This window comes from Mirounga angustirostris, unplaced genomic scaffold (genome assembly GCF_029215605.1).
Source record: "Mirounga angustirostris isolate CCGP_5_RB_7025 unplaced genomic scaffold, mMirAng1.0.hap1 SCAF_5, whole genome shotgun sequence".
NCBI lineage: Eukaryota > Metazoa > Chordata > Mammalia > Carnivora > Phocidae > Mirounga > Mirounga angustirostris.
This window is the reverse complement of record NW_026991713.1, coordinates 21,275,171-21,295,204: the sequence shown is the minus strand read 5'-3', so window position 1 is coordinate 21,295,204 and position 20,034 is coordinate 21,275,171. Positions and strand designations below refer to the sequence as shown.

Genomic DNA, 20,034 nt, shown 5'->3' with positions numbered 1-20,034 from the left:
GTATGGCCAAGGGAAGTCTTTTGTTTGTTTTTTAGGTTAAGAATTTTACATTTGTATAATGATAATAATAGAGAAAGAAAAATTGATGATGTAGGAGAAAAAGGAAAACATTTCAAAAGAAAAAGGTCTTGAATGGTTTAGAAGCAATGGTATTCAATGCGCAAATTGAGAATTTGGCCAAAGTAGGCAGGCCGTGTGATTCGCTCACGCAAGGTAGTGTATATAGGCACAGACATCGTTAGAGGTTAGACTTAGGGACTTTCAGGGAGTTTAGGTTTTCCAGGAAGCAGACACTGAGACAGAATGAGGAGCCTAAAGTGATTATTGGGGAGCAACTCCTATAAAAGGAAAAGACAAGGGTCAGGGGAGCCATCAGATATGATATAGACTTCTGTGATGCTGTTCTGACAATCTTTGACCAGCTCTAGAGTTAAGATGGCTCATTAGAGGAGTCCCACCTTGGATGGAAACGGATAGATCCTTGCCTACTACCTTGCTCTGTCGTTGACTGGGGCCACTGAAAAAGCCCATGGCCTCAAGTTGAAAGCTGAAGTGGACACTGAAATCATTAACAGCTGGAAGCTATCAGCCAAGCACATACCTAGCAACTGGGCAATGCATCCTTTCTGAAGGGCGATCTGAGTGGGTACGTGACACAAAATAGGAAAATGTAGGAATTCTCTTTTGATTGCTTTGATCTTCACAGTGAAATAATAAGCAAAGACATGGGCTTCAGCGGAAAGAGGAGTTTTGGAGTTCTGTGGAAAGAGGAGAGGAAGCATGAAATAGTTGGGAGAGCAGAACTGTGAATATGGAGGGATTACTAGGCAGCCCTGATGATCTAGTGTTGTTCGGTGGTTATAAATGTAAATCAAGGGTGCCTGGGTGGCTCAGTTGGTTAAGCGACTGCCTTCGGCTCAGGTCATGATCCTGGAGTCCCTGGATCGAGTCCCGCATCGGGCTCCCTGCTCGGCAGGGAGCTTGCTTCTCCCTCTGACCCTCCCCCCTCTCATGTGCTCTCTGTCTCTCTCATTCTCTCTGTCTCAAATAAATAAAATCTTTTAAAAAAAATAAAAATAAATAAATGTAAAGCAAGATCAGGGCACCTGCCTGGTTCAGTCAGTTAAGCATCGGCCTTCAGTTCAGGTCATGATTCCGGGGTCCTGGGATCCAGCCCTGCATCAGGCTCCCTGCTTAGTGGGGAGTCTGCTCCTCCCTCTGCCTCTCTTCCTCCTCTTGTGCTCTGTCTCTCTCAAAAATAAATAAATAAATTCTTAAAAAAAAAAAAAAAGAATATGCAAGATGAGAAGTATCAGGAAAAAAAGCAAGAATTGTTGAAATAATTGAAGAAAACTTTTAGTATTAGATTTGAATCTGCCAAGTTAAAAAGCCAAGTGCCAAGAAAAATATAAACCAATGATTATACATGCTGTAGAGGCTTTTTTTTAATTTTAAATATTTTTTAGAATAATTCTAACTATCAATCAAGAAAAACAAGTTGTGTACAAAGAAACAAGTATCATGCTGACCCCATACTTCCCTGAAGGGGCAATGAAACAATATATAAAGTTAAAAGTTGTGTACCAGGAGAAATAAAAAAACCCAATGTGATCAGTATAAACAATAAAACAGATTTATTATTTCACATAAGAATTTCTAAGTTGGCTCTGAGTTAGTTAATTTAGTGGCTCAAAGACCCTAGGTTCCTCCCATAATTCTGCTTTGCCAAGCTTAGGGGATCAGTCTTGTCTTGAGTTACTCATCTTTTTGTTCATAAGATGGTCCTACAGTACCAGGCATTACAAGTAGACATATCAAGCAGAAGAAGAAAGATCTCACTGGCTGGAGTCGTGTCACATGCCCATTCCTAAACCAGTCATTTTTACGGGGAATGCAATTGGCTTAGTAAAGTGCATGGCTGGGTGGAGAAGGGTGGATTACCCAACAAAATCAGAGTTCTCTTAATAAGAAAGAAGGGAAAATGGCTGTTGGGTAGGCAACCAACAGTGCCTCCTCCATGAGAGGAAAAAAAAAATTGTAACTTGAAATTAAAAACCCACTCAACTATCATTTTTTTTTTTAATGAGGGCACATTCTTGGACATAAAAATCCTTAGAAAAAAATATGCCACCCACATGCCCTTGCTGAAAAATTTTTTGAAAACATTACAGAAAACTGAGAGAAGAATAAAAAAACAACTCAGAAAGGGCTGAGCGTGTTATCACCGTTGGAAATCATGTTATGAAAGAGCTGATGGTAATTAATTAATCCAGTAAAACAAATTTTAAGTCTTATTATTTATTTTTAATAAGTATCTCTGCAAATTATACTGAAAACCAAACAGTTAAATGATATTGAAAACAGAAGTGCTTAGACAATGAAGAATTGGGAAAAGAACATTGCAGACAGAAGGAACAATAATGTGAGCATTTCCTAAGGCTAGAGCGGAGATAAGCACAAGATAGGTTCGGCAGGAGTCAAATTGTGCCAAGCCTTGGAGCCATGTTAAGGATTTACAGTTTTATTTTAAGTATATTGAAAATCAATGATGTATTTTAAATAGAGTGACATATCTGCATTAAGATCATTCCAGTTGCTCTTTATTTTTTACTTTTTTAAGGGAGCCCAATGAGGAGCTTAAACTCACAGCCCTGAGATCAAGACCTGAACTGAGATCAAGAGTTGGACATGCGGGGTGCCTCGGTGCCTCAGTCGGTTAAGAGTCTGCCTTCAGCTCAGGTCATGATCCCAGGGTCCTGGGATCAAACCCTGCATAGGGCTCTCTGCTCAGCAGACAGCCTGCTTCTCCCTCTCCCTCTGTTGCTTCCCTGCTTGTGCTCTCTCTCTCTCTCTGTCAAATAAATAAATCTTTAAACTACTTATTTTGTGGTACTCTGTTATAGCAGCCCTATGAAACTAACACACCAGGTTAAATTATATATGGTCACATGATAAAAATTATTAAATGGCCAAATGATAAAAATAATTCCCTTGCATACACTCTGAATTCTCTTGCGTTTCTATTATTTTGCACTTGATTAAAAAGTAAACCCTGGGGTCCCTGGGTGGCTCAGTCGTTAAGCGTCTGCCTTCAGCCCAGGTCATGGTCCCAGGGTCCTGGGATCGAGTCCCACGTCGGGCTCCCGGCGCAGAGGGAAGCCTGCTTCTCCCTCTCCCACTCCCCCTGCTTGTGTCCCCTCTCTCGCTGTGTCTCTCTCTGTCGAATAAATGAATAAAATCTTAAAAAAAAAAAAGTAAACCCTGATTAAATCTAATTTTTAGCTCTATGACTATACCTAAAACCTGGCTTGAGTAAAATACACAACCATTGGTCTCACTTAATTTATTTACTGCAATCGGACCCTAATGCTGTTTGGCCTCCAACCATACATCCCTAATCCTCACTCTTAGCTAATGACCTCACCACCTATTTCAATGAGAAAATACAAACATACATACGAAAATTTCAAGCTCTCATGACATCACCTCACCTACCTGCATTTGTCCCCATGTTCTTTGCACTCTGTCTGTGCTACTGGCTAAAACCAGCCCTTGTGGGGCGCCTGGGTGGCTCAGATGGTTAAGCGTCTGCCTTCGGCTCAGGTCATGATCCCAGGGTCCTGGGATCGAGTCCCACATCGGGCTCCTGGTTCGGTGGGGAGCCTGCTTCTCCCTCTGACCCTCTCCCCTCTCATGCTGTTTCTCTCGCGCTCGCTCTCTAAAAAATAAATAAAATCTTTAAAAATAAATAAATAAATAAAACCAGCCCTTGCGCTTGCATACCATATACCATCCCCTCTTGCCTACTCAAAGACATTGCTCCAAAAATGTCTTTTTTTGCCATCATAAAACTTTCCTTCACTATCAGATCATTCCTATTAGCTACTATTTCTCCCTTCCTAAAAAACAAAACAAAACAAAAAACAAACCAAACTTTTCTATCCCCCTTCCCTTTGTTATAGCCCTCTCTCTCTCCTTTCCTTCATGAAAGGACATTTAATCATTTGTCATGACAGTTCCAGTTTATACTCGATTGTTACTTGCCTTAATTATTAATGGTGCTCTTTTCAAATGTTGTCCAGTTTGGATTGTAAATTATATGAGCAGCCTATGTTTTAATGTAAAACTCCTTCAAAGAGTTACGTATGTTCATTCTCTCCAATTTCTCACTTTTATCCTCACCTGTGCCCCATTGCAAGTAAGTCTTGCCTCCACCACTCTAGTGGATGCTGTTTTGAAAGCCACGCAACCATGTCCACATTGTTAAATCTAATGGTCAATTTTCACTCCTCATCTTTTTGACCTTTGAGGAGCATTTAACACAATCATTCCCCACTTCAACAATTTCTTCACTTGGTTTTCAGGGCCCCACACTCTTGTGATTTTCCTACTGTCACTGCTTCTGGGTCTCCTGTCCTGATTCTTCCTCACCTCTCTAACCTCTGAACACTAGAGTGGCAAAGAGCTTAGTTTTTAAACCTCTTCTGCTTTTTATCTATACTCCTTTCCTCCTTGCTATTCTCCCAAGCTACTTAGGGAAGGAGATAAAATCCGTCAAACCTCCCCCACAATACCCCCCATCCCCGCCAAAGAGATGTGCTCAAGGAAGAGTAGATGATTCCTAACTTTGTCTAAGGAAGAGGGTTATCTGCAGGAATTTTGTTTTGCTGAATATGGGTGTGTGATCACAAATGAATGATTCAAGTCCAGAGAGGTCGAACACTCCACTAAGCATTTCAGTAAATTGCTCAGGTCAGAAACCACAGACCAACCCTAGACTCATATTTCACTAACCACATCCAATCCAATGGTAAATCCCCAATGGCTGCACCATCAAATTATATTCAGGTTCCAACCACTTCTCACTGCTTCTGCTCTTTGAACAGTTCTGTCCCTACTCTTTTCAGTTGCTGATGTCACACAAAATTACATCTTCATGCATTTTGTCTCCAAAAATATAAACTAGTAATTTTTGAATGCATTAGTCTCTTAAATTATATAGAAAACAAAATATGGAGGGGTGCCTGGGTGGCTCAGTCGTTAAGCATCTGCCTTCAGCTCCGGTCATGATCCCAGGGTCCTGGGATCGAGTCCCACATCGGGCTCCCTGCTCAGGGGGAAGCCTACTTTTCCCTCTCCACTCCCTCTGCTTGTGTTCCTGCTCTCGCTGTCTCTCTGTCAAATAAATAAATAAAATCTTTTTAAAAAATGGAGTTACAAACCAAAATTACAATAATACTAGCTTTTAGACTAATAATTATTTTTTTAAAAATGTATTAGTCTCTTAAATCTTATAGAAAACAAAAAGTATAGTTACACACCATTGTTACAATAATACTAGCTTTTATTATTGCCTATGTATTTACCTTTACTGAGATTTTAATTTCTTCATATGATTGTAAGTTACTTTGTAATGTCCTTTCATTTCAATTTTGTTTGCTTCGTTTTTAATGATGACATTTATGACAGTTAAGAGTGCTTCTGAGGATACAAACTGTTTAAGCCTTTTGGTAAGTAGTTTCTATCATAAGAAATTCATGGCCTTTAATGCAGTTCTACTTTTGAGAACCTATCCTAAGAAATTAATTCAACATGTAGATAATCTTTGGGCACAAAAATGTTCATTATAGAGTTATTTACAATAGTGAAATATTAGGGAAAACCTAAGTGATTAATCATAGAGCAATTGTTAAGCAAATTTTAGTATATCTATTCAATGAAGTATTATATAATTAAAATTATAAAGACCTGAGTGATATGGGGGAAATGCTCATGATCTATTAAGGACAAAAAGTGTTTTGTGATTACATAAATGTAAATGTGAAGTAATTTGTATAACTGGAAAATAAAATAATGAGAAGTAACATTTTAAAAATATGCTCAGATGATATTTTACAACTCAGTGGAGGGGTGCCTGGCTGGCTCAGTAGGTAGAGCTATGGGAGTCTTGATCTCTGGGTCATGAGTTTGAGCCTCATGTTAGGAGTAGAGTTTACTTGGAAGGAAGGAAGGAAGGAAGGAAGGAAGGAAGGAAGGGAGGGAGGGAGGGAGGGAAGGAGGTAGGTTGTGATAAGCGAAATAATGACCTGCAAAGATTCACTTCCCTCCCCAGAACTTTACAGTGTTTTCCATGGCAAAAGGGACTCTGCAGATATAATTAAGGTTACAGACCTTTAAACAGAGAGATTATCCTGTATTATCTAAGTGAGCCCAAGCTATTCAAAGGAGCCCTTATAAGTGATGATCTTTCTCCAGGTAGAGAGAGAAGAGATGAGACGGAATGGAGAGGTCAGAGAGATGTAAAGTGTGAGAAGGGCCCAACCTGCTCTTACTGACTCTGAAAATGGAGAAAGGGTGTCTCAAGCTAAAGAACGTGGTGACCTCTAGAAGCTGAGAACAATTCTCAGATGAGAAAGGCAGTAGGGGCGCCTGGGTGGCTCAGTTGGTTAAGCAACTGCCTTCAGCTCAGGTCATGATCCTGGAGTCCCGGGATCGAGTCCCGCATCAGGCTCCCTGCTCAGCGAGGAGCCTGCTTCTCCCTCTGACCCTCCCCCCTCTCATGTACTCTCTCTCATTCTCTCTCTCTCAAATAAATAAATAAATCTTTAAAAAAAAAAAAAAAAGAGAAGGCAGTAGCAAGGAAATGAGACTGCAGTCCTAAAAGTGCAAGGAACTGATTTTGGTCAACAAACTGAATGTGCTTGGAAGCAGATTCACCCCAAAGACTCCAGAAGGGAATGCAGCTCTGCTGACTCCTTCATTTCAGCCTTGTGTGACCCTAAGAAGTGGACCCAGCTGAGCCCCACCATACCCAGACTTCTGACCTGCTGCACTGTGAAATAATAACTCTGTGGTAGTTTGTTATGGCAGCAACAGAAAACTAATACAGAGGGTGGAACATAGGAGGTCAGACAACAAATGCCATCAGTGCCCTCTGTTTTCACATGTTTTTGACCATAGAGACAACATGCATACTCTGGAAGAAAACTTAATAGTATTAGAGTTATCACCAAGGAAGGGTTGGAAAGGGACAAAACAGTTTGTCAAAGGCACCAAACCACTCTAATATAATGATAATGAAAGGATAAAACTGTATGGCCATCCAAGAAGGCACTGCTTGAGAATGTGGGTGGAAGTAAGAGAGATAACTAAGGAAGGAGGTGTAATATATAAATGTTGAATGAACTTGTGAGCTTAAGTATCTGGGCATGTAGCTTTGTCCACGGACTCTGATCAAGTCGCATGGTTAATACAATTTAATTACAGATCCACATTCTTTCTCAGGTCAGCATCTCTATGGAAGACTGACTAGGAAGATATATAGAATCTCACTTTCCTGTGCTGTGTGTAAGTTATCCTGGGACTGGAATAACACAGGTAGTCTAGGTTTAGATCAGGGTTGACAGACGATGGCCAAGTACCTCCTCTATAAATCTTTACTGGAACATAGCCATGCCCACTCCTTTACATATTGTCTGTGGGGCTTTCACTCTATAGGGGCAGAGTTGAGTAGCTGCAACAGAGACTACACAGTCCACAAAATACTATGTAGCTCTTGGGAAGTAGATAGCAATGCAAGCCTTTCTCAAGAAACTAGAAAAGTCTCAAATACACAAGATAACTTTACACCTAAAGGAGCTGGAGAAAGAACAGCTTATAAAGTTTAAACCAAGCAGGAGAAGAGAAATAATAAAGATCAGAGCAGAAGTCAATGAACTAGAAACCAAATGAATAGTAGAAGGGATCAACGAAACCAGAAGCTGGTTCTTTGAAAGAATTAATAAGATTGATAAACCTCTGGCCAGCCATATCAAAAAGAAAAGAGAAAGGACCCAAATTAATAAAATCATGAATGAAAGAGGAGAGAGCATGACCAACACCAAGGAAATAAAAACAATTTCAAGAACATATTATGAGCAACTATATGCCAATAAATTAGGCAATATGGAAGAAATGGATGCATTCATAGAGACATATAAACTACCAAACCTGCAACAGGAAGAAATAGAAAACCTGAACAGACCCATAACCAGCAAGGAAATTGAAGCAATAATCAAAAATCTTCCAACAAACAAGAATTCAGGGCCAGATGGCTTCCCAGGGGAATTCTACCAAACCTTCAAAGAAGAAGTAATACTTATTTTTCTGAAGCTCTTTCAAAAAATAGAAACGGAAGGAAAATTTCCCAGCTCTTTCTATGAGGCCAGCATCACCTTGATCCCAAAACCAGACAAAGACCCCACCAAAAAGAATTACAGACCAATATCCCTGATGAACATGGATGCCAAAATTCTCACCAAGATACTAGCCAATAGAATCCAACAGTACATTAAAAGGATTCTTCACCATGACCAAGTGGGATTTATCCCTGGGCTGCAAGGGTGCTTCAACATCTGCAAATCAATCAATGTGATACATCACATTAATAAAAGAAAGAACAAGGGGCGTCTGGGTGGCTCAGGTGGTTAAGCATCTGCCTTCGGCTCAGGTCATGATCCCAGGGTCCTGGGATCGAGCCCCACATCAGGTTCCCTGCTCAGCAGAGAGCCTGCTTCTCCCTCTCCCTCTGCCTGCCTCTCTGCCTACTTGTGCTCTCTCTCTGTCAAATAAACAAATAAAATCTTAAAAAAAAATAAAAGAAAGAACAAGAACCATAAAATCCTCTCAATGCAGAAAAAGCATTTGACAAAATACAGCATCCTTTCTTGATTAAAACTCTGCAAAGTGTAGGGATAGAAGGAACATACCTCAATATCTTAAAAGCCATCTACGAAAAGCCCACAGCAAATATCATTCTCAATGGGGGAAAAGCTGAGAGCTCTTCCCCTAAGGTCAGGAACACAGCAGGGATGTGTTCACACCACTGTTGTTCAACATAGTTCTAGAAGTCCTAGTGTAAGCAATCAGACAACAAAAAGAAATAAAAGGCATTCAAATTGGCAAAGAACTCTCACTCTTCACAGATGACATGATACTCCATGTGGAAAACCCAAAAGACTCCACCCCAAAATTGCTAGAACTCTTACAGGAATTCAGCAACATGGAAGGATATAAAATCAATGCACAGAAATCAGTTGCATTTCTATACACTAACAATGAGACAGAAGAGAAATTAAGGAACTGATCCCATTTACAGTTGCACCCCAAACCATAAGATACCTAGGAATAAACTTAACCAAAGAGGTAAAGGATCCATAATCTAAAAACTACAGAACACTAATGAAAGAAATTGAGGAAGACAAAAGTAATGGAATAACACTCCATGCTCATGAATTGGAAGAATATTGTTAAAATGTCTATGCTACCCAGAGCAATCTACACATTCAATGCAATCCCTATCAAAATACCAACTTTTTTCATAGAGCTGGAACAAACAATCCTAAAATTTGTATGGAGCCAGAAAAGACCCCGAATAGCCAAAGGAATGTTGAAAAGGAAATCCAAAGCTGGGGGCATCACAGTGCCAGACGTCAAGCTATATTACAAAGCTGTAATCATCAGTGGCACAAAAACAGACACATACAATCAATGGAACAGACTAGAGAACCCAGAAATGGATCCTCAACTCTATGGTCAACTGCTCTTCGATAAAGCAGGAAAGAAGATTCAATGGAAAAAGGACAGTGTCTTCAATAAATGCTGCTGGGAAAATAGGACAGCCATATGCAAAAGAATGAAACTAGGCCATTTTCTTACACCACAGACAAAGATAAACTCAAAATGGCTGAAAACCTAAATGAGAGACAGGAATCCATCAAAATCATAGAGAACACAGGCAGCAACCTCTTCAACCTTGGCCACAACAGCTTCTTGCTAGACACATCTCCAAAGGCAAGGAAAACAAAAGCAAAAATGAACTATTGGGACTTCAAGATAAAAAACTTTTACACAGCAAAGAAAACAGTCAACAAAACCAAAAGGCAACCGATGGAAAGGGAGAAGATATTTGCAAATGACATATCAGATAAAGATCTATAAAGAATTTATCAAACTCAACACCCAGAGAACAAGTAATCCAGTCAAGAAGTGGGCAGAAGACATGAATAGACATTTCTCCAAGGAAGACATCCAAATGGCCAACAGACACATGAAAAAATGTTCCACATCACTTGGCATCAGGGAAATACAAATCAAAACCACAATGAGATACACCTGACACCAGTCAGAATGGTTAAAATTAACAAGACAGGAAACAATAAATGGTGAGGATTAGGAGAAAGGCGTACCCTCTTACACTGTTGGTGGGAATGCAAGCTGGTGCAGCCACTCTGGAAAACAGTATGGAGGTTTTTTAAAAAGTTGAAAATAGAGCAACTCTATGAGCTAGCAATTGCACTACTAGGTATTTACCCCAAAGATACAAATGTAGTGATCCGAAGGGGCACCTGCACCCCGATGTTTATAGCAGCAATGTCCACAATAGCCAGAATGTGGAAAGAGCTCAGATGTCCACCAACAGATGAATGGGTAAAGAGGTGGTATATATATCTGTATCTATATACAATGGAATATTACTCAGCCACCAGAAAGGATGAATACTTACCATTTACATCCATGGGGATGGAACTGGAGGGTATTATGCTGAGCTAAATAAGTCAATCAGAGAAAGACAAATACCATATGATTTCACTCATATGTGGAATATAAGAAACAGTGCAGAGGATCATAAGGGAAGGGAGGGAAAACTGAATGGGAAGTAATCAGAGAGGGAGACAAACCATGAGAGACTTTAAGATTTTACTTATTTATTTGACAGAGAGAGACACAGCGAGAGAGGGAACACAAGCAGGGGAGTGGGAGAGGGAGAAGCAGGCTTCCCGCGGAGCAGGGAGCCCAATGCGGGGCTCGATCCCAGGACCCCGGTACCACGACCTGAGCCGAAGGCAGACGCTTAACGACTGAGCCACCCAGGTGCCCCCGTGAGAGACTCTTAACTATAGGAAATACATTGAGGGTTGCTGGAGGGGAGGTGGGGGGGATGGGGTAATTGAGTGATGGGCATTAAAGAGGGCACGTGACATGATGAGCACTGTTGTTATATGCAACTGACGAATTATTGAACTCTACATCTGAAACTAATGATGTACTACTACTATATGTTGGCTAATTGAATTTCAAGCAAAAAAATACTATCTAGCTCTTTACAGAAAAAAATTTTGTTCACTCCTAGACTAATTGGTCTTACGTGAACGAGGCAAATGGAAAGACTTATGTTCAGGTTTAAGAAATAAATTACAAATATATAGGATAAGGAGACCTGAATCAGTAGTAATGCACATGAATGGAGAAGTCCTGATGGTTACAAATCAGCACAAATTACATATGGAAGGAGGAAGCGTTTTAAAAACCAAGTAAATATACTCTTGGACTACCCTAAAAAGAACCATCTGGACTAGTAGTGTGGTTCTCCTGAAAGCAACCAAGCTCCAATATATATACTCATCTCCAACCTGTTCACTGCTAAAAACTTCTCCTTGGCCAACAGATACTTCTTTCAGACTTTGGCTTAGAGGACATTTCCTCTGGGGAGCATTGTGATTTCCCAATACTGGGTTACATGCACTTATCATGTCACTTAACATATCATATTGAAACTGAAATTTACTTGTGAATCTCCCCCACCAGATTGAATCCATGTGGGCAGGAATAGGTAGCTGGTATCCTAACCAGACCCTCTGCCTGTCATGTACTAGTTTTTAAGCATGTTTCATGTTAATAAATCCCATTGTAGGGCGCCTGGGTGGTTCAATTGGTTAAGCGACTGCCTTCGGCTCAGGTCATGATCCTGGAGTCCCGGGATCAAGTCCCACATCAGGCTCCCTGCCCAACAGGGAGTCTGCTTCTCCCTCTGACCCTCTCCCCTCTCATGCTCTCTAAGTAAATAAATAAAATCTTAAAATAATAAATAAATAAATAAATCCCATTATATTCATCAGTCAGACCATGGTGTTAAGTATTTGCTTTTGGTGACTAGCACTGTTGATTCTACTCAAATCTATCTGCTTCCCCTCCTGTCTGGTAGGCAGAGCCCCTTTTAACCAGGTTCTCACAGCTCTGCGTGGCTACATACTGAGAGAAGCATCTGCACAGCAGCGCTGGAAGTGATCAAGTTTAACCAACGGTGGTTTAGGCAGGAATGCGATGTATTTCGATATAAAAGGGCGCATCTGCTGAGAAATTTCTGGGACATTTTATTTAAAAGGGAAAGAGGAAAAACACCCTCTCTTCCCCCTCCCCCACCCCGTGGATGTGGCTGTGTAGTTTTCTTGGATGGCTGCTGACACCTTGCAACCATGAGAAGGTTAAGTATGAGGCTAAAATCCCCTGCAGTGAGGATGACAGAAATGAAAGAATATAATCCTTCGTAACATCAATGAGCATCCAGAACCACCCTATCTCCAGATGTATTGTTTTGTAATATTAAACTACTTCTATTTAAAACTTTAAGGGTATCACTACTTTTAGGTGGGTTTTCTTTTAAGTGTAGACAGAAGCATCCAAACATTTAAATGACAAAATTTTAAGAGGGACTTTGGCAAATTGAGGTACATCCAAATGACAAATAATGGTGGTCTTTGGAAATTGTCTTTCAAAGAATAAAGGATTAGGGATGCTGAGCCTAGAAAAGAGACTTGGCAAGAGATGTAACAGCTTTCGTAATGTGAATGAAAACTGTAGGACCTTGATGTAGTAAAAGGGAGCTATTCTAATTCCACAAATAGGAAAAAAATGGCCAATTAGAACTACTTAAAACAGAAAGGTTTATGGGGTAGGTTTTCTCATTAGGAATTTCAGCTGTAATTTGGTGACTCCCCATTGGAAACTCTGGACTGATTTTGGGTGGGAAGCCAAATTAGAGGACTTCTAAGTTTCCTAACTCTTCCACAGTTTTATTCTTTGACTTAATATTGCAATATTGATTGTACATGCAGGAAGGAAAAATGAATGTAAAATCACCAGTGTATATTCTTATATTATTTGTGCTTCAGTTTCTAAAATTGGTCATACTATAATGGCCTCTGGGCATTAATGAAGCTACACAAAAAGTGGACAGATACAAAATCAAAGCTAAAGCCTACTCAGCAAAACATACTTTTACAAGAAACTGAATTCTGAAGGCCAAAAAGGGGGAGGGGACTTATTAAAGATACATGTAAAAATTGCTAAGTATTAACTGTGGGCCACTAAAATTATGGAAAAGGCTTACATATATGTTTACAGTAATTCTCAAATATCTGTACTAATGCAGCAAAATGCTACTACTTTTAATATACTTGGCCTTGCCATGTTTTTATATTGATACTATAATATGGGAATGCCTTAAATTTGGGAAATTTATAGAAATGGGATATTAAAAAGTTGCTTAACATGCCTATTCCATATCCCTCTTTAGACCCTTTTGCCTTCGTAACTCTAATGTTTTATATGGAAAATCTCTTGTTCAACTGCAAGGGATGAAGTAAAAATAACCAGAGTGAAGAAAGCAGCAAATGATTATCATACCTGTGCTAATAATGCTAGTAAGTATTATTAAGTAAATATATTGAATTTGGACAGAATGCTAAGATGCTGTATTATTGCTATACCAATAAAATGTCTCCAATAGTAGTGAATGTCCTCACCTCACTTTTCATGTTGAAATTAGAATCTTAATAGTTGTGGGCATAACGTTTATTGAAGAATTGAATTTCTGCATGTGCCAATTTTTGCACATTAAGAATTTCCATATCAATTTTTTGCTTTAGGTTATAATTCAAGTGAATTCTTTACCATAAATCTTTTTCAAGTGCTTTATTATTGGACTACTCTCCAATTTCCTTACACTGTATTTGTTTACTATGGTTACTTTCAAAATTTCCTGCTCTGATTATACTATCTATCTACTTTATTGGAGTGATTTTAAATGTTGTGAATGATGGGCTTTGATCATACCCCTATATTTTCACTCATATCCTGCAGAGATACTTGTAGTCTCTACTTATTTAAGTTTTCATATACCTATTTTTCATTCTCATTTATTCTGGATGACATTTGTGATTCAGTATCTGAGTTTTCTGTCTTATCAGCCAAAACAATTCTGCCGGATGGCTGCAAGATAAAGACTAAATCACCTCATTGTACTCTCCTAACCTCCCTAACGCTCAAGTATTTCTTCACTAAATGAGCATATTTTTTCATATACACAGTAAAGAATTAAGAATGAGAAATTTTACTTAACATTCAGTTCAGTATAACTTGTAAAGAATGAATTGACTTTTGATGACACAAGCAAATTGAAAATAAAATCTAATTTATAAGTATTATAGTATTGCCTTTTTGTCTAAATGGTTTCTAATATTTTAAAACCCAGTTAATTCTTCGTGATTTAGTGATATGTTTTCTTCTAAGACCAAAGAATTATTGCACATGTTTTATTATACAAATAGAAAAAAAGATATTAAGTTGATTTCATATTTCTTTTTTCTAAGTTTCAAATTCTCAAACCTGACACAACTATACAATAGTGTTAGCAATACATATGCTAAATTTCAATACTGTAACAGTAACATGAATTTCCCCCCACTATACAATGATTCATTAGATAATATCTAATGGTTGATAAAAACTATCACACTTACATTTTTGCTTCCTGCTACCTTTTGTATTTCTCTAAAAAGGCAGAAAAAAATTATCAATTACTATAATTTAATGAAGAAATGAGTGTTTTAAAAACATTAATTATTGCTTTAGTGTTTCTATATCCTGTGTAATTCCAACTTCCAGTATTTTACATTTTCTAAAAGTAAACTTAAGTATAGCTCAAAATTTACTTTCCTGGGACACCTGGGTGGCTCAGTTGGTTAAGTGTCTGCTTGCGGCTCAGGTCATGATCCCAGGGTCCTGGGATCGAGTTTCCCATTGGGCTCCTTGCTCAGTGGGGAGCCTGCTTCTCCCTCTACTTGCCGTTCTCCCTGCTTTGCTCCCTTAGGCCCTCTCTCTCTCTCTCTGGCAAATAAATAAATAAAATCTTTTTTAAAAAATTGACTTTTCTTAGCATCCTTACGCACAAGTTGAAGTGAGATTATTTGTACTTTAAGGAATTAGGCATAACTGATCTTGGGTATTAGTCAATTTGTCAAAATTGAAAACTATTTCAGCCACTACTCTCTTGGCCTTATTTCCATTTTGTTTAGCTGATAGGACTGTCAGATCTTGACAGCCACAACACCATATGTTACAATCAAAGCCAGATGACATTTTGGCACTGTAGCAATTTTTTGAAGTGATGTGCTAATTTTCTATTTTGTGATGGTTTGAGATAAATCAACTATAAGTTCAGATATTAAAAATTCTGAAGAGAACAGTATGGCAAATTTCTCCATTCCCCACCTTTTTCTTTCACTATGGACTCAAAGAGTCTGACCCTTTAAATAACTACCACCACCTACTTTCTTCCTATGTTCCATCTCCTTTTAATCCAACTGAGAGGAAAAACGTAATACCTAGAAAATATCCTTGATACCTTATCCACTCATTTTATTCTTTCAACGGATTTATTGAGCACCTACTATGTACCAACCACGATATGAGGCGTAAGGAATACAAAGTTGAACACAGACAACAAAAACACAATTCCTGTCCTCATGGAGTTTACAGTCTAGAGTCTACATTAATCAAATATGTATAAAATTACAAAGATGTTCAATGCTAAGTAGAGGTATGTGTTCATGTGATAATATACAAGAGTGGGTCTTACTCTGTGACTGAAATTAAGGAATGCTTCCCTGAGGAAGTGATAAATAAGCTAAGATCTGAAATACAAATAAGAATTCAACTCAGCAATGAACAGGGGAAGGGATTTCAAGCCAAAGGAACATGAACAAGGTTCCTATGGTAGAAGAAGCAGTTTAATTCTCACTTATTCCATATACTTCAAGTGCAATGAGGTTAAGCAGTAGTAATAACAACTAACCTCTACTGAGTTTTTTTTTTTTTTTTAAAGATTTTATTTATTTATTTGACAGAGAGAGACAGCCAGAGAGCACAAATGGGAGGAATGGCAGAGAGAGAGAGAGAAAGAAGCAGGCTCCCCACTCAGCAGGGAGCCTAATGAAGGGCTCAATCCCAAGACCCTGGGATCATGACCTGAGGAAAGGCAGACACTTAACCGACTGAGCCACCCAGGCGCCCCTATTGAGTATTTTTAAAATTATGTGTCAGCCATTGTTTTAATGTTTTGAGACATTAACTCTTTTAATGCCCTGAATTATACTAAAAAGTAAATAGTGGCTCTAATATATAGGTCACATAAATATTTTTGTTTTCATCTTAAGAGCAAGAAAAAGCCATTAAAATGTCTTAAGCTAGGGGTGAGAATAGGGGTGGAGGGTTGCCTTGATTAAAACTGCACTTCCAAAGAGAATTCTGCCTGCAGTAGAGTAGATCAGAGGAGGGCCAGAGTAGCTGTAGGAAGACCAGGTAGGAGGCAACTGCAGTAAAGCAGGCAAAAGGTGTGATTATAGCTAGGGAGGTGGTGAGTAGAGAGACGCAGACACATTTGAGAGGTGACAGAACCTGGTAAAGAACTGACAGGGGGTGGGAAGAGTTAGCAAAGTGTCTAAGAATAGTTCTAGGTTACTAGTTTGGGAACCAGGGTGATAGTGGTACCATTCACTGAAATAGGAAATGCCTTGATTAGAGTGGAGGTTTAAAAAACACTTGTTAAAGTGGAACTCCTGTAGTGACAAATATCAAATAACTACAATAAAAATCCAGAAAGGAGTTTCTGGTTAATTTTTCCACATATATTTTTGTGCAATAATACATAGCCATTCCTACATGGCTTAAATTAAAATAACACTTTATCACAACTAATGTCACATGGTGGTCTTTTGAAATTCCAGGACAAAATGAGAAAAGAAAAAAATACAAGATACCAAGAAAATGTTTTTGACGTACATAAAATTAAAAGGCAAAACATGATTACCATTTCCTTCCCTGATCACTAACATCTCTGCTACAGATTTAGAAGAAAAAAAAAAAAATCAAACTATGGCAACTTTTTTCCTAATTTATGGTCATTAAATAACTAGTAAGTTTATCATAGGGTTATTCCTATATTTCTCACCCTGAAAAAGGTTGGGATTAACATAAACAAAAATTTTCCCACTATCTTTTAAGTAGTTTGAAAAATATACACTCATCACACACACACCATTAAAAATATATTTATCTTTAAAAGAAAAACAGACAAAAGAAAATAAGGGATTCCTCTCCCTACCTCTGGCAAAATCTGTGAATTAATGACAAAGGTAAAATAAAAGCATATAACTGGGATCTAAATCAAAAGGTCAAGTTATTAATTGTGATGTCAGTCAAATCCCTTGTTCTTTTTAAGCCTTTGGGTTTGTTGTTTTGTTTTTTTTAACTTCTAAAATGTGAGTAATACCTACCTCCCAGATTTGTTGTGAGAATTACATGAGATAATGTTTTTCAAAGTGCTTTATGAATTTTAAATCTATATAAAAATAGTACTCACTATAAATTTAAAAAAATCCAACAAAGCATACAAGAACACCCAGACCCATGTTAATTATCATCTCCATTATTTATATACTTTCCTTGAGAAGGCCAAGTAAACTGAAAAGGAATAAGGAAAACATTCAGCTTCTGTAACACTAAATGATTACACCATAAATTTAAAACTTCTATGGAGCAAATAGGTCAATCCTGAGAAACTGTCAGCTGTGAAGACATTAATGTCCCATCAATCCTGCTTTTCTATAAGAGGCTGTTTTGTTGAATACATACCTACAAATCAAAAGTACTCTACACTATGGATATAAGCTGTATGTTTTAAATCTTTAACTAGACGTTTGCTTTTAATCTAAGACTACGATATAGTTTTAGATTAATATGGTTTAATGTGATTTTTAAAATATTCTGAGGTAAAAAAATTAACAATTTAATTTTTCTTTGCTATATCCTTAGCTCCCAAAACAGGGTCTGTATTTTTAAAGATTTTATTTATTTATTTGAGAGAGAGAGAATGAGAGACAGAGAGCATGAGAGGGAGGAGGGTCAGAGGGAGAAGCAGACTCCCTGCCGAGCAGGGAGCCCGATGCGGGACTCGATCCCGGGACTCCAGGATCATGACCTGAGCCGAAGGCAGTCACTTAACCAACTGAGCCACCCAGGCGCCCCGGGTCTGTATTTTTAAATAATGTCATTGAAAATGGATGTTACAGAAGGAAAAAAAAAAAGCCAGTATTGTTTTCAGTGAAATCTAAATCACTCCAACACTTAATGTAAATGAAACATGTTTTTTCATCCAAGTATTCAGATATAGGGATGGCTATATAAGTCATGCCAAACAAGCAAAGCACCATAAAGTGACATAATGTTGTTTAAAATTTTCAAGTATCTTAAAGAAAGAATAGTCTGAGCTGTTTCATGTTACAGCTTAGATATATTTATGTTTTAAGAATGTTAATTTTAAAATAGACCCCACTTAGTTTAACTCTATCAGAAATATAGTTTAAATCTTTAAAAATGTCTGTTTCTTAAACACTCATAAACTTATTTCATAATGCATGATTTTCTCTCTCATGTTGGTTTCAACCTTAACTATCCCTAGAAAATAGAATTCAAAATTTACTAATTATTCTTATTATAGAAGATAGTATTTATGTCACATACACCTTTAACCAAAACTAGCTTTATAAATACAATATGTGCAAACATCTACCTAATGATACTACAAGAATGGTATGAAATTATTTTACGTATATGAAAAGAAAATTCTCTGAAAACATTCCCCTCAGAGAAAAGATAAAGGTAAAGAAATAATATAAATAGTATTAATTAAAATTCTTATACTTACAAATGCTGCCAAATTTAGGATAGTTAAATTATTCTTTTACTTCTAACAATAACTGTTTAAAGGAATGTACAAGTAATGCTTTTTAAATCAGTTGGCCATATACTGTAATGTTTTGCTTTTCTACAGTTTGTGCTTTTTATTTTTACATTTGTATGATCCTTTTAGCTGAAAATTATACCTTTAACTTACACAATTTATTCATCATTTTAATTATTTCTTTTTCACATTCTCAAGTTACTTTATAAGATCAGGAGGGTGATGATTTTTGAATTTTTGAACCCAGTCAATATAATTTATTAACTTGATTGGACTTTCCCACAGTAATTAAATAATTATAGATTTGAGTACATAATTCTAATAACATTTAAAATGTAAGCCTCATTTTAAATTACATTAGCCCTAAAAGCATTTGAATCTTTGTAAATAATAGTAATTATTAACAAATAGTGATAAATAAAATCAGCAATCTGTGAGAACACAACAGATTTCCATTTTTCTTTTTAAAAAGTGCCTATAATGTGATATCAAAATTAGGAAATGACATCTTCTTTCCATTAGACATGTGATTATTTTACAGTATGTGTTGACTTCCCTCTATCACACCAGTTTAAGAGTTTGGTTAAACCCCAAAACACAAAACAACCAGAAGATTGTAATGCCATACCTAATACTTAGAAACTAAACTGGCTTTGGAACAGTCACCACTTCATCACATTCTATTTCATTTTATTGTCTTTTCATGAAAAGGAAAGTCTTCCACTAACTGGTAACATAACATTATAAATATAACCTCCCTACTCCAGAGCTATAATTTGAATTTTTGACTGCCACTCCTGCTATGCAACTGTCATCTTCTTTATATGATGAAGAAGAGCATCTTTTTCCAAGTGAGCCTCTGCAAGAGCCATTTTAGCTTTGGCCAATTCCTGTTTAAGAGATTCATTCTCTTCCATGAGCTGAAATGATAAATTTGGAAAATAAGAGAATTTAATCATTTTCAGAAAATACATACTGTTCATATAGTACCTAAAGGTGTGAAACTTGGGAGAGTAAAAATACCCAATACTGGTGAGAGTGCACTTAAGCTGAAATTGCTTTGAGAAGCACTTTAAAATGTTCGTAAGTTTTGGCCCAGCAATTTAAAACAAGAATTCACTCCTAATTTCCAAATC

General features: G+C 37.6%; 1 protein-coding gene across 4 annotated transcripts in view; it reads right to left on the bottom strand.

Moving 5' to 3' along the window:
- Positions 1-6,038: 6,038 nt before the first annotated feature.
- BLTP3B (bridge-like lipid transfer protein family member 3B) overlaps positions 6,039-20,034 on the bottom strand; it is a 120,705-nt gene continuing 106,709 nt past the window's right edge. For all 4 annotated transcript variants that reach the window (XM_045872770.3, XM_045872769.3, XM_045872773.3 and 1 more), the window contains one exon: positions 6,039-19,818. In XM_045872770.3, the coding sequence (XP_045728726.1) occupies positions 19,699-19,818 (120 nt within the window). In that variant the 3' untranslated portion in view covers positions 6,039-19,698. The remainder of the gene's footprint in view (positions 19,819-20,034) is intronic.